Source organism: Corticium candelabrum, chromosome 18 (assembly GCF_963422355.1).
Source record: "Corticium candelabrum chromosome 18, ooCorCand1.1, whole genome shotgun sequence".
NCBI lineage: Eukaryota > Metazoa > Porifera > Homoscleromorpha > Homosclerophorida > Plakinidae > Corticium > Corticium candelabrum.
Genome location: NC_085102.1, coordinates 5,539,987 through 5,553,777, shown reverse-complemented (window position 1 = coordinate 5,553,777; position 13,791 = coordinate 5,539,987). Strand labels below are relative to the sequence as shown.

The following is a 13,791-nucleotide window of genomic DNA, read 5'->3' as shown; positions in this document are numbered from 1 at the left end:
TCGAGCGCGTCCTCGTTGGATGCCAGTTCTTGGTTTTCCTATTGTCCATCTTGTGTGTATGCCAATTCATGAATTTCTGATTGTCCTTCCTGTGTGTTTGCCTTGTCTCGGTCTCTTTGACGCCACTGTTTAGTTCCCGGGATCCAGCCTGCGCGTTTAACCATCTGGCCTCCAACTGCAAAGATCGTGACTCCAAGGAGGACAATAAATATTCCCCCTACTTCATTGAGATCAATTGTGTCGACGTCCGTAATAGTGGCGAAGTCGTCGCAGCGTGAAGTCCAAACGGAGTGGCGTTTATAGAGTTGGCTGAGGTAGTTGCTGTCCCACATTTCTTGGATTTTAGTGTTGATCGCTGGTGTGAGGACGCTCCCTTTCTGAACAACAAGAGCAATGTTCTCTTGGTGTATATCGTAGTCTGTGCTGGGTACATATATGTCGCAGTTGTCTTTTGCGAGATATTGTAAAGCAACTCGAGACGATATGAATGCCTTGACGCTACCGTTGACCACAGATTCGACAGCCTCATCATAATTCATCTCTTGCAGATGAAGTAAACCTTCTATGTTTCTGAGATATGTAGTGGTCTGTGTACCTCTGATTGTACCTATCTGTTCGTCGAGGAGATCCTGTACTTCAGTGACCGACAGTTTGATCTCTTTGGAGAGAAGAAATGTTGTCAGGACGGCAGTGTAGGCAGCGTTGATAATCATAAGAGTCATGAGTGTGACAATTAGCCAACCTCGTCCGAACATTGACGTAACGTTATCATCTTTGTGAGTACCTGCAAAGGTACCGTTGAAAAAGATATAATGTCTGTAAATTAACGTGCACACACTGACCGAAAAATACGGAGAAGCTCATCCACAAACATTCTCCCATACCGAGTGATTGGTGGGGTATGCGATAGGCCTCTGTTATTCTGAGCACAATTGCACTGAAAATGAAAAAGAAAAGCAGAAGTAGCCACACGCTGTAATGAAACGGCGCCAAGAACCCCCATATTCCCGACGTAGATGCCACCTCTGGTGCCTTCAGTAGCATCGCCAACGACACCAAATGTAGGCTTGTTGTAAAATCGACGACTTTCCAGCGATCACTCGTAATGATAACGTCAGCTATTGCTACAGTGTATGGGTTGTTGGATGCGGCGATGTACATCACAAGCTCGTCGTGGGTTCCATTCCATTTCTCCAGATGATATTCGAAGCCAAGGTCGTTTTGCAACTGCTCTAAGACATCAATGAGATAGCCAGAGAATCTGGCGTTTGCTGCGACGCTGTCTTTGTAGAAAACAAATGGTTCAGTAACCATGACCATTGCGTAGACTGTCTGCTCGAGACTGGAGGTTCTGTCCAGAGGTACGGTCTTGGAGCCACTCGACCAGACAACAGGATTCGTCTCATCCATATCGATACCGTCATTTGAATTCCATTTACCGACCGTCTCCAAGGAACCGTTGGCCTGTATGTTCACGATGTCTAACGTTTTCGTTGTCTCTCCGCTCGGGTTGTACTTGATCTCTCCCGAGAATCCGTCAAACGAAACCCTGCGAATAAACTCGACGAGACTTGTACCATTCTTGAGCATACGCAGTTTCGGTAGGTCTAGATCTTCGACATCATCTTGCAGAGCGACTGTTTCTGGACTGCCTCCGTTCCGAATGAAGGTATCTAGTGCTCTTGCTAAAAGCCATACAGCGTCGTATGTGTAGAGCTGATACACATTTACCTCTGACGTGATATTGTGCTTTTTCTGCCATTCCTTTGCTTTCTCCGGGGGTGCAGTACTCACACCCAACGTTCCTTCCATCTTAGGATTCGACACTTTAGCTAGCGATTCGCTGCTTACAATCCATACATATCCCTCTCCGATCATACCCTCTTTGTCAGCAACGCGGAATACATCCTCTAGATCGCGATCCAGCACGTCGACCACGATAATCCGCGCTTGAAGATATTTCAACTGCTTTATCTCTTGAGTCACTCTACTAATGTCCAACTGCTTGCCATCTGCAACAGACGATGACGGTATTTCTGCGACGTGCACGATCTTGATTCCGTTTTCTGACGCGACCGTGTAGATGTTGCCAAATCTGTTGCGGCCGTAATAGACACTAGAACGAATGATGCCAACATGTTGCCACTTGAAGTGCTTAACGAGCTGGACGACGGCTCGAGACAAGAGTTTGTCACTCGGACTGAGCTGGAGAACAAACTGATGCACGTCGTGTAATGCTAGAGCGACCGCTGGAGCCGTCGGAGTGACGAATGGTATGTGTGTGCGAGTAGCAAGTGGAGAGACGGTTGTGGCGACAGACGACAGTCCCGGTCCGACTATTGCAACGGTTCCATTGCTGATTGCATCTATTGCCGATTGTAAACCAGTCCATGGGTCACCTTTTGTGTCATAAATGAGAGGAACAATGCGGTGATCGGCAAGAATGTTGTCATCATCGTTGATGTCTCGCACCGCGTAACAAAACGCTTCTGTTTCTGACTTTCCCGTCCGTTCGCTCGATATCGGTATGAGAGCGGCTATAGGTAGAGATTTGTTCTTGGCTGCAGCGAGTCGTCGTCCATTGCTAGGAACCACTCCTTCGCATGCGTCTTGTTGAATGAATGCATCATACGGTAGGACGTGGAACAAGACAATAAAGGAAAAGAATAACGAAGGCGAAAGGTGGGAATACATTCGTAACGTATTCTTGGATACCAACAACTGTAATTAGACTATATATAGTTGCACGTGGGCTCGCGTGCAGGTCGCTATGCATTGCAACTTCACGTGCATGGAGGAGCTGAAACTCGACAAGAAGTTGAAGGCAAAACATTACATCTAATGGAAGAGAATTACGTTTTATTGCATTCTTACGTTTTTTGCATTTGGAAGTAATGCAGTGATTGATCGAGGCAGGAAAATTACTGGGAGCATGGTTTTTTGGCATGGTCACTTTGGCTCCCTTGGCCCCATACAAGGTTCCAAGCTACCCTTATGCTTAAAGAGAATTATATACCAAACCCCATAGATAGTGAATCTAGGCTTCCCATTATATGCGACCCCTGACTTAAAGATAATTACTGCCAGCTTAATTAATTAATTTGGTATGGCTGTGGGAAGCATATCTACAAATAACACAAATCAGCTACGTGCCACCTGTATCCAGAACGATACGTATAATTGCAGTCAAAAATTTTCTAATCGGGGGGGGGGGGGGCTAATGCATGGGACACCGGTACACCCTTCAACGCGTCTAGATCTGTTCAGTAATTGAGTCCTTTTACTCACAGACAATAGAGTACTGTAATAGGATAATTTTCAAGCTTTGACAAATACGGCAAGATTGATCAGATTGATTACGACAAATACGACAAATACGACCAGATTGATCAGATTGACAAATACGACAAATACGACAGATTCATTAATGTATTTCAAAAATGGATAAAAATAGGTAGCAGTTTGGCCATTGATGTTTCATGCGTCTGTTGTTGTCTTTTCAGTTGAATGGGTGGGGCAAGCGTCCTTATTCAGTACCAATTTGTGATTTTCTGATTGTCCATCCTGTGTGTTTGCCTTGTCTCGGTCTCTTTGACGCCACTGTTTAGTTCCCGGGATCCAGCCTGCGCGTTTAACCATCTGGCCTCCAACTGCGAAGATCGTGACTCCGAGGAGGACAATAAATATTCCCCCTATTTCACTGAGATCTATTGTGTCGACGTCCGTGATAGTGGCGAGATCGTCGCAGTGTGAAGCCCAAACGAAGTGGCGTTTATAGAGTTGGCTGAGGTAGTTGCTGTCCCACATTTCTTGGATTTTAGCGTTCATCGCTCGTGTGAGGACGCTCCCTTTCTGAACAACAAAAGCAATGTTCTCTTGGTGTATATCGTAGTCTGTGCTGGGTACATATATGTCGCAGTTGTCATTTGCGAGATATTGTAAAGCAACTCGAGACGATATGAATGCCTTGACGCTACCGTTGACCACGGATTGGGCAACCTCATCATAATTCATCTCTTGCAGATGAAGCAAACCTTCTATGTTTCTGAGATATCTAGAGGTCTGTGTACCTCTGATTGTACCTACCTGTTCGTTGAGGAGATCCTGTACTTCAGTGACCGACAGTTTGATCTCTTTGGAGAGAAGAAATGTTGTCAGGACGGCAGTGTAGGCAGCGTTGATAATCATAAGAGTCATGAGTGTGACAATTAGCCAACCTCGTCCGAACATTGACGTAACGTTATCATCTTTGTGAGTACCTGCAAAGGTACCGTTGAAAAAGATATAATGTCTGTAAATTAACGTGCACACACTGACCGAAAAATACGGAGAAGCTCATCCACAAACATTCTCCCATACCGAGAGATTGGTGGCGTATGCGATAGGCCTCTGTTAATTTAAGCACAATTGCACTGAAGATGAAGAAGAATAGCAGAAGTAGCCACACGCTGTAATGAAACGGCGCTAAGAACCCCCATACTCCCGACGCAGATGCCACCTCTGGTGCCTTTAGTAGCATCGCCAACGACACCAAATGTAGGCTTGTTGTAAAATCGACGACTTTCCAGCGATTACCCGTAATGATAACGTCAGCTATTGCTACAGTGTATGGGTTGTTGGATGCGGCAATGTACATCATGAGCTCGTCGTGTGTTCCATTCCATTTCTCCAGATGATATTCAAAGGTAATATTTTTTTGTAACTCCTCGAAGATATCAATGAGATAGCCAGAGAATCTGGCGTTTCCTGCGGCGCTGTCTTTGTAGAAAACAAATGGTTCAGTAACCATGACCATTGCGTATACTGTCTGCTCGAGACTGGAGGTTCTATCCAGAGGCACCGTCTTGGAGCCACCCGGCCAGACAACAGGATTCGTCTCATCCATATCGACACGGTCACTCACTTGATGTCCATCCGGATTCCATTTACCGACCGTCTCCAAGGAACCGTTGGCCTGTATGTTCACGATGTCTAACGTTTTCGTTGTCTCTCCGTTCGGGTTGAACTTGATCTCTCCCGAGAATCCGTCAAACGAAACGCTGCGAATACACTCGACGAGACTGGTACCATTCTTGAGCATACGCAGTTTCGGTAGGTCTAGATATTTGACATTATCTTGCAGAGCGACTGTTTCTGGACTGCCTCCGTTCCGAATGAAGGTATCTAGTGCTCTTGCTAAAAGCCATACAGCGTCGTATGTGTAGAGCTGATACACATTTACCTCTGACGTGATATTGTGCTTTTTCTGCCATTCCTTTGCTTTCTCCAGCGGTGCAGTACTCACACCCAACGTTCCTTCCATCTTAGGATTCGACACTTTAGCTAGCGATTCGCTGCTTACAATCCATACATATCCCTCTCCGATCATACCCTCTTTGTCAGCAACGCGGAATACATCCTCTAGATCGCGATCCAGCACGTCGACCACGATAATCCGCGCTTGAAGATATTTCAACTGCTTTATCTCTTGAGTCACTCTACTAATGTCCAACTGCTTGCCATCTGCAACAGACGATGACGGTATTTCTGCGACGTGCACGATCTTGATTCCGTTTTCTGACGCGACCGTGTAGATGTTGCCAAATCTGTTGCGGCCGTAATAGACACTAGAACGAATGATGCCAACATGTTGCCACTTGAAGTGCTTAACGAGCTGGACGACGGCTCGAGACAAGAGTTTGTCACTCGGACTGAGCTGGAGAACAAACTGATGCACGTCGTGTAATGCTAGAGCGACCGCTGGAGCCGTCGGAGTGACGAATGGTATGTGTGTGCGAGTAGCAAGTGGAGAGACGGTTGTGGCGACAGACGACAGTCCCGGTCCGACTACTGCAACGGTTCCATTGCTGATTGCATCTATTGCCGATTGTAAACCAGTCCATGGGTCACCTTTTGTGTCATAAATGAGAGGAACAATGCGGTGATCGGCAAGAATGTTGTCATCATCGTTGATGTCTCGCACCGCGTAACAAAACGCTTCTGTTTCTGACTTTCCCGTCGGTTCGCTCGATATCGGTATGAGAGCGGCTATAGGTAGAGATTTGTTCTTGGCTGCAGCGAGTCGTCGTCCATTGTTAGGAACCACTCCTTCGCATGCGTCTTGTTGAATGAATGCATCATACGGTAGGACGTGGAACAAGACAATAAAGGAAAAGAATAACGAAGGCGAAAGGTGGTAATACATTCGCAACGTATTTCAAGCAACTTAATTACTGGATGCACGTGGGCTCGCGTGCAGCTACATTACAATCTCATACAAGAAACTTACGCTTTAATACACTGAATTTGGGAATAATGCAGTGAGGCAGGAAAATTACTGGCGCCATGCATGGCCCGTTTGCCCTCCGTGCATGGTTGCTACCATTAATATGCTTCAAAGAATTAAAATTGTCTGCTACTATTAATAAAATCTCAGTGAATACAGGCGTCTCATTTTTAGTGCAATCCCTGACTTACTAATAATTGCTGCCAGCTCATTTTGGTGTAGCTGTTGAAGCATTTAAATCTAACTAGCTCTTAAAACGCAGCTGTAACTAAAGACTGACTAACCATTATAATAATACAGTACATTTGATTTGTGTTATCTATTTATATTTGCACGTCACCTTCATCATTCTCCTTTTCTTTTGATTGCTTAAGACGTTCGTAACGTTTGTCAGCACTCTTATTACCCATTACACGCATCCTCAAAGGAAGGGACGCACGTCTTTGTAACAAAACGACCAAGCAAACAAATTACAGCTGTGATCCCTATCACGATGAATATTCCGCTGATTTCCTCTACACCAATCTGGGACAATTCCTGTTCTTGTTCGGGATCATTGCACTTAGAAAACCAAACGAAGTGGCGATTGTACAGACGACTAAGATATCCAGATTCCCAGAAAGATTGCATGTGAGCATTGACGGGATCCAACAATGCACTGCCTCGCTGGAAGGCCAAAGAAAGCTGTTGGGGATGAAACTGAATCTTAGCAACATACACACTGCAGTTGTACAGAGCAATGTGTTGAAGAACTGGTCTATCAGCAATAAACGCTTTCACTGTTCCATTGAGAATAGCTGCTGGAGCATCAGCTTCAAGTACTGGAATCAAATTCCTCATACCTTCAATATCAGCCAAATACTGGAAAGTGGAAGTACCAGGAACGGCACCGACTGGTTCATCCAACAAATCTTGTAACTCGGTCACATCTAACTTCAGTTCTTTAGAAAGCAAGAAGCCAGTCAGATTTGCAGTGTAGACAGATGTAAGTACTAACAGGATCATCATTACAACTACGAGCCACAACCGACCAAACAGTGATGTCACCAAGTCATCTTTATGAGTACCTACAACAGCAAGCAACATCAATAATGTCTCCATATTGATATAATACCAAAATGAGTCCTACCAAATGCACACGAGAAACTTATCCACAAACTTTCACTAAATTTTAAATCTGGATGGTTTCTTCTACAGAGTTCGGTAATTCGTAGCACAACAGCTCCAAAGAGAAAGAATGCAAGAACTATACACCAAACACTGTAGTTTAATGGTGCCAAAAATCCCCAAATACCCTCTGCTGTTTCAGTATCAGGACGTTTGATCAACAAGCACAACTGCACTGTGAGATAGCTACGTGAAAAGTGAACATACTCTGATCTCACGGAAGTGATTGTCATGTCTGCAACTACAAGAGTGTGAGGATGGTCTCCTCGTGAAATGTATTTGATTGCTTCATCATAACTATCATTCCATATTGTCAATCTATAACTAAAGCCAATTCTTTGACTGAGTTCATTCATTAGATCAATCAGGTATCCGGAGAATGGATTGTTTGCAGTATCGCTGGCATGATAAACGAATGGCTCAGTCACAATGACAAGAGCAGAAATTAATTGACTGGTTGATGTATCTCGATCAGCAGGTATCACAATACTGCCATTGTTCCACTTTGGGAGTGGGTAGTAGCTGCCACCCATTGCTAAACGACTCTTTTGCGAAGAGCCAACTGACGACCATTTGCCAACAGTAGAGAATGTTCCATTAAACATATTCACAATGTTGTATTCTTTTTGTCGTTCACCAGTTTCAGCATCAAAACGAACTTTCCCTGATATTCCTTCAAAAGAGGTGTTTTGAATGTACTCTAACAACACCTGGCCACTAATCAGTCTGTACAGTTGAGGTAAACCCTTGGTAGGTGGTAGACGTGTTCTGTGTAATAAATGGCCATCTTCGATACACCGGTTAAGAGCATGTGCAATCAACCACACAGAATCGTATGCATACAGTTGATAGATGCTTGTGTAGTTAACATTGTGTTTCTTTTCCCACTCTGTTACTGACCTGGGAAGAGATGTACTAATTCCTAGACTGCCCTGCAGTAATCTTAGCAAGTTCGGTGTTAATACATGTTCTGGTGATTCCAATCGATCAATAATCCAAACAAACTCTGCTCCAATTAGACCAAGGTCATCTGCAGCTTGCAAAACCAACTCAAGGTGATGATCCAGCACACTGAGGACAAACACGTGAGCATGCAGATTGACTAAATCTTTTAAATACGTTATCAGTAATGCAACAGTAGCAGTTCGATTCTCTACTTTCTCATTGCCAGGATAAACAGGAAGCTCTATAACCTTGATGACGTGCAGTCCCTGCTGTCTAGCCAGCTGCTCCAAGTAATACAGTGCAACTTTGCCATGCTCACCATCTGATTTGATAATCGCAATGTATTTCCATCCAAACTCATACAGAACATCAATAATTGCTCGACCCAGTACCCTTGATGAAGGACATAATTGGAGTAAATATTTGTGGACTTCATGCAGTGATAGAGATAGACTGGAGGAAGAAGGTGTAACAAATGGTATCTGACAATGGGACGCTAGAGGAGAGATCACTTCAGCCACAGTAGAAACACCAGGACCAACCACCGCCACCACCCCTTTATTAATGACTTCAATTGCCTTCTGAAATCCAAGCCATGTATCCCCTTTAGTGTCTCTAATAACTGGCTGCAGTTTGTGGTGCGGAAGAACACGTGGATCGTTGTTAACGTCTTGTATAGCGGACAGAAATCCCAATGTCGCAATGGGACGGTAAATAGTTTCATGTTCCGGTATCAGAGCTCCGATTGCGAAGTTCTGCGCGTCAGATGATGGCCAATACGAAAAGTGGCCCGATTCTGTATCTGTAGAAGACTCACAACTGCTGCAACAAATGAGAGTAGCAACACAGAATGAAAGAGAGAGAACGAAACCAACACAGAAGTAGCCCATGTGACTGGCGGTCTACGCCGTGGTGTATACAGAGTTGGCGTTAGACTTTGGTAGATCTGGATTAGCCAGAAGGAAGAGTACGTAGAGTAGAGACGACTTCTAGATGTGGTGAACTGAAATAGATCCGGGTTACGGGACATTACGGCAACAGTATATTGAGTAATGGAGTGTACTAAAAGTGTTAATTGTTTAGGTAATTAGTACAACATGTACAACACATTGTAACGCGACGACTTGAAGTCTAAATAATAGTAAATTGCCTAGCCTACTTTACAAAAGACAAACAATTAGCTAGAGGCTACATGTAAGAAGTAATTTCTATGCGCAACCTACCAGTCTGCTCGAGCAGCAAAAAATTACGGCATGTACATGTACATGTAACCTAGCTAGATGATACGCTTGTGTACGTGTAGCTCGCCTCTACAGTACAAGCCTTGTTTTCATGTTACATCTTGCGTTACGTTTCAAACCGATTGAATGCATCAGTTACACGCTGACATTGTAGGAGTGACAATTTGCTTCTTGTTGTCACGGCACTACAACTATCTGTCACGTGATCAACGCCAATTGGTGGGCGCCAGGCGTAAGAGGAGCTAACGTTCTTGGGTTTCTGACGACGCTAGGCCGTTTCCTAGCGGAAGTGAACACTTTTGTATACGTCCAAGTGCACAGACGACGTTCTCCAGCGCCGTGAGACGGAGAACTGATATTTTGATCAACAGCGACCAGAAGAGCGACGGACAACAAAATACAGAAGGTGCGAATCAATTACACGAAAGACTTTACCAATAGCTCGCAGATCAGTTGAACAGTGAATGCGCAAATCTGTAAGGTTTCAGTTCGTGACGTCATTGAAGGCGGGTCATAATATGTACCTACTGTACGAGTTTGGATATTAGAAAATGTGATAATAATATGAACAATATAATTATAACTGCAATTTTGACAGTATGTGGTGATTAACAGCAATTGGTTGTATCAGACACATTCAACATTGCTGGTATGGCAAATTAATATCAAACAGGAAAAGAAACTGGTTCATTATGTGTCTGGATGTAAAATATTGGCAAGTGTTTTATACAAGAATAAATATGATATCAGAGGTAATGAGCTAAGATATCGCTAAGCTGTTTCTCATCTTTACATCTGCATTGAGGTGGTTTGCTGTTGTGTTCTAGAGAATGCAGATGAGAGCATGAACTTGTTGTACGAATGTCTTATTTAGTTGATTTTTTCAGGCTCTCAAACATTGAGTGTGCATGATAGCACACTGCTCAGTGCAGAGACCAGCTGTACTGAGGAATCCAGAGGAAAACATTTCAATTAATAACACATCAGTGTTCTTCAAAATTTTAATTTAATTAACTAGTATTGCTGTCAGGTGGTTGGTCTGCTTGATTTATTCACTCGTCAGTTTTTGTTGCTTGGAAGTCTTTCACGTTGGTGTGTGTTGTGTCAAGTGATGGCGTATTGCCACATGCATGCTGGTCCAATTTTGTGCACAACAACTGTGAAACAGTCTGCATACTTGAGGTCACATTTGCCTATAATAACATGTCAGTAAGTTTATCCGTGTTCTCTGCTCAGTCTTCACTTGTGAAGGCATCACATTCTAGGCAAGATAATATTACATGTAGAAGGCAGTATGCTATTTTAGTCATGTGACGTTTGGTGTGGATGGTGCTTTCAGTTCTCGTAATTGTAATTTTTTATTGATCGTTTGTAGGTTGAGTTTGCAGTTTGCCAGCAGAATGGAAGTTGTCAAATGGTATTTGTCTCTCTTTTTGTTTGTCTTTGTTTTGAAAAACAGTAAGCGAGTACAATGGCTTGACGATGTTCATGGCACTTACTTTATTGTTTAATGCAGCTGTTGCTGTTGCACCAACTCTTAATTCATTTGAATTGGACATGGATGCTGGCACGTTGACTCTTACTGCAGCTGGTGTTGCAAGATTGCGACTCAGCAATGTCGATTGCACACGATTTGTTCTACAGAACAAGGAAGATGTGAGGGTCACGACTACCTATCAACCGCAAACATACAGACTGACAGGATGCAGCAGCACTGTTTTGTCATCGGCTGTCATTGTCCGCCTCTCGATGACTACAACTGATTTGGATAAAATCAAACTTAACCAACAACTGGCTGTGTCCCAGTCTAGGTCTTTTATTAGCATTGACACAAACAATGGGCTGGTTGATGATTCATCTGGTGATGAGCTTGAGTCGTTTTCACAGAATGATGCTAAGCTGGTGTCGGATTTTACAGCAGATACAACGTCACCTCAACTTGCCACTAAAGGATTCAAGGACCTAGATTTGGATTCTGGGATGGTAACACTGGAATTCAATGAGCCAATTGATGTGTCTACTCTCAACCTTACTCAAACATTGCAGCTACAACATCATGTGACTTCTGGTTTGCCTGAGCAATCTTACTCAATAATTGATGCTGTTGCTCTAAGCAATGACAGCCATGTTATTGACATACAGTTGTCACCTACAGCTTTGAATGAGTTGAAATTAAATCGACAGGTGTGTACAACAATATCAAATTGCTGGCTGACATTCACTCAATTTTTCATCTTGGACATGGCTGGTAATGTAGTGTCTCCTTTGTTGGATGGTGATCTGGACACTAGGAGAATTCCGGCATCATTTTCTAATGACATTACTGGACCTCGTTTGTTGCTATATGATTTGGATTTGGATAGTGGAGAGTTGATAATGACATTTGATGAACCAGTTGACGTTTCATCTCTTGATGCAACGGGAATCACCGTCCAGTCAATGTCACATTTGAGTTCAATCTCGCAGTTGTACTACACTCTTACTGATGGAATGTCCATGTCTTCTAATGGAGATATCATTGAGATCCAGTTGTCACCAACTGACTTGAATGAGATCAAGTCTAGAGCTTCACTGGCAACTTCTAAAGCCAATTCATTTCTTTCAGTGACAAATACAACTATTAGTGACTTGTCTGTACAGATAAATGGCATGCAGACGATCTTGAGTTCATCAGGACTGCAAGTTACTTCATTTTATAGTGATGTTACTCGTCCAGTGTTGTCTTCGTTTGATGTCGATCTGAATGTGCATAAGTTGACGTTGAGTTTCTCAGAGCCTGTTCTTGTGTCCACGTCATTTAATCTCTCAAAGATCACATTGCAATCTACTACTAATGGGAGTCAGGAATCTCTCACAATTACTGGAGGGAGCATTGAGTCTGATGTTAAAGATGGAGCACAAACTGTTACATTTACTCTTGCAGACAGTGACATTGTGGCTTTGAAACAAAACCAGAAGCTAGCAACTTCACAAGGCAGCACTTTTTTGTCAGCATCTGTTGGTTTAGTTGAAGACATGAGTGGTAACGTTATGGGTCTTCTGCCCTCTTCAGCTGCTCTGCAAGTGAAATCCTTCATTCCTAATACAACACCACCTCGGTTGATATCTTTCTCACTTGACATTGACTCTGGTGTTTTGAGTATGACTTTTGATGATGTTGTGGCTCCTTCTACTTTCCAACCTGAAGCTGTCACGCTACAAAATTCGTCTCAGAGTTATCCTTTATCTAAAGTTTCTCTGACAAGTGGAAGTCGTATAACCAGTTCCAATGGCTTTACTATAGATGTACAAATTTCAGATGACGATCTGAATGAGGTGAAGAAAGTCAGAACGATGGCCACTTCAATACACAACACATTCATTGTAATTGGTGCTCATCTGATTGACAGCGTGACAGGAGTAGATGCATTGGCTATTACAGATGGCAAGGGTCTTCAAGCAAGTGACTTCAAAAATGATGAAACTCGACCCACACTGACAGATTTTGATCTAGATGTTGATGCTGGCATTCTTCATTTGTTCTTTTCAGAAACTGTTGATGTTCGAAAGTTTTCTCAGTCAACAGTGAGTCTTCAAACGGGAAAGACTTTGTCAGATAATTTTACATTATCAGCCAGTGGGACTTTGGTACCAGATAATGCATCACCAAACGTGGATATCAATCTTGACATTAATGATTTGACTTTGGTTAAGAAAAATGAAGGTCTTGCTACTCATGTGAATAACACTTGGCTGACAATATCGGAGTTGACAGCTGTTGATATGAATGGCAACAGAGTAGTGCCACTTCCCAATGGAAATGCGTTAAACGTGAGGAGTTTCACTGAGGATTTAACACAACCAGTGTTGACTACTTTTGATTTGGATTTGAATACTGGAGTGATCAGTTTGCAGTTTGATGAGATTGTGGATGCAAGTTCATTTGATGTCACACAGTTGACTCTGGTGAATCATCGTAATCTTATTACACAGAAATTGTCACTGGTTACAAGTATATCGTCACAGGTAAGATTGGACATCAAATCTGACGTAATGCCGTTATAAAATTACGTCAGTTTTCATGTTTGTTCTGTTTTTGTTTGTTTGCCTTCAGGCTCGACCGGTTGTCTTACTGTCAGTTTTGTTGTATGGTGTCTATTGTCCATTCCTCTGTTTATTATCATAATACTTTGC

At 43.2% G+C, this 13,791-nt stretch overlaps 4 protein-coding genes across 4 annotated transcripts in view; 1 reads left to right on the top strand and 3 right to left on the bottom strand.

Moving 5' to 3' along the window:
* Window positions 1-11: 11 nt before the first annotated feature.
* LOC134194125 (uncharacterized) lies at window positions 12-2,715 on the bottom strand. The gene is made up of 2 exons (XM_062663033.1): window positions 843-2,715; window positions 12-784 (listed from the first exon to the last, which is right to left on the bottom strand). The coding sequence occupies exons 1-2, from the start codon at window positions 2,692-2,694 to the stop codon at window positions 39-41; spliced, it is 2,598 nt and encodes an 865-aa protein (XP_062519017.1). The 5' UTR covers window positions 2,695-2,715; the 3' UTR covers window positions 12-38.
* Window positions 2,716-3,264: 549 nt separating this feature from the next.
* On the bottom strand, window positions 3,265-6,371 carry LOC134194038 (uncharacterized). Its single transcript, XM_062662938.1, has 2 exons — window positions 4,318-6,371; window positions 3,265-4,259 (listed from the first exon to the last, which is right to left on the bottom strand). The coding sequence occupies exons 1-2, from the start codon at window positions 6,182-6,184 to the stop codon at window positions 3,478-3,480; spliced, it is 2,649 nt and encodes an 882-aa protein (XP_062518922.1). The 5' UTR covers window positions 6,185-6,371; the 3' UTR covers window positions 3,265-3,477.
* A 2-nt stretch (window positions 6,372-6,373) lies between these two features.
* On the bottom strand, window positions 6,374-9,353 carry LOC134194040 (uncharacterized). The gene is made up of 2 exons (XM_062662939.1): window positions 7,395-9,353; window positions 6,374-7,332 (listed from the first exon to the last, which is right to left on the bottom strand). The coding sequence occupies exons 1-2, from the start codon at window positions 9,265-9,267 to the stop codon at window positions 6,668-6,670; spliced, it is 2,538 nt and encodes an 845-aa protein (XP_062518923.1). The 5' UTR covers window positions 9,268-9,353; the 3' UTR covers window positions 6,374-6,667.
* Window positions 9,354-11,859: 2,506 nt separating this feature from the next.
* The window catches only part of LOC134193753 (uncharacterized), a 46,597-nt gene continuing 44,665 nt past the window's right edge, over window positions 11,860-13,791 (top strand). Inside the window, exon 1 of the mRNA XM_062662588.1 lies at window positions 11,860-13,623. Coding sequence (XP_062518572.1) covers window positions 11,860-13,623 — 1,764 coding nt within the window. The remainder of the gene's footprint in view (window positions 13,624-13,791) is intronic.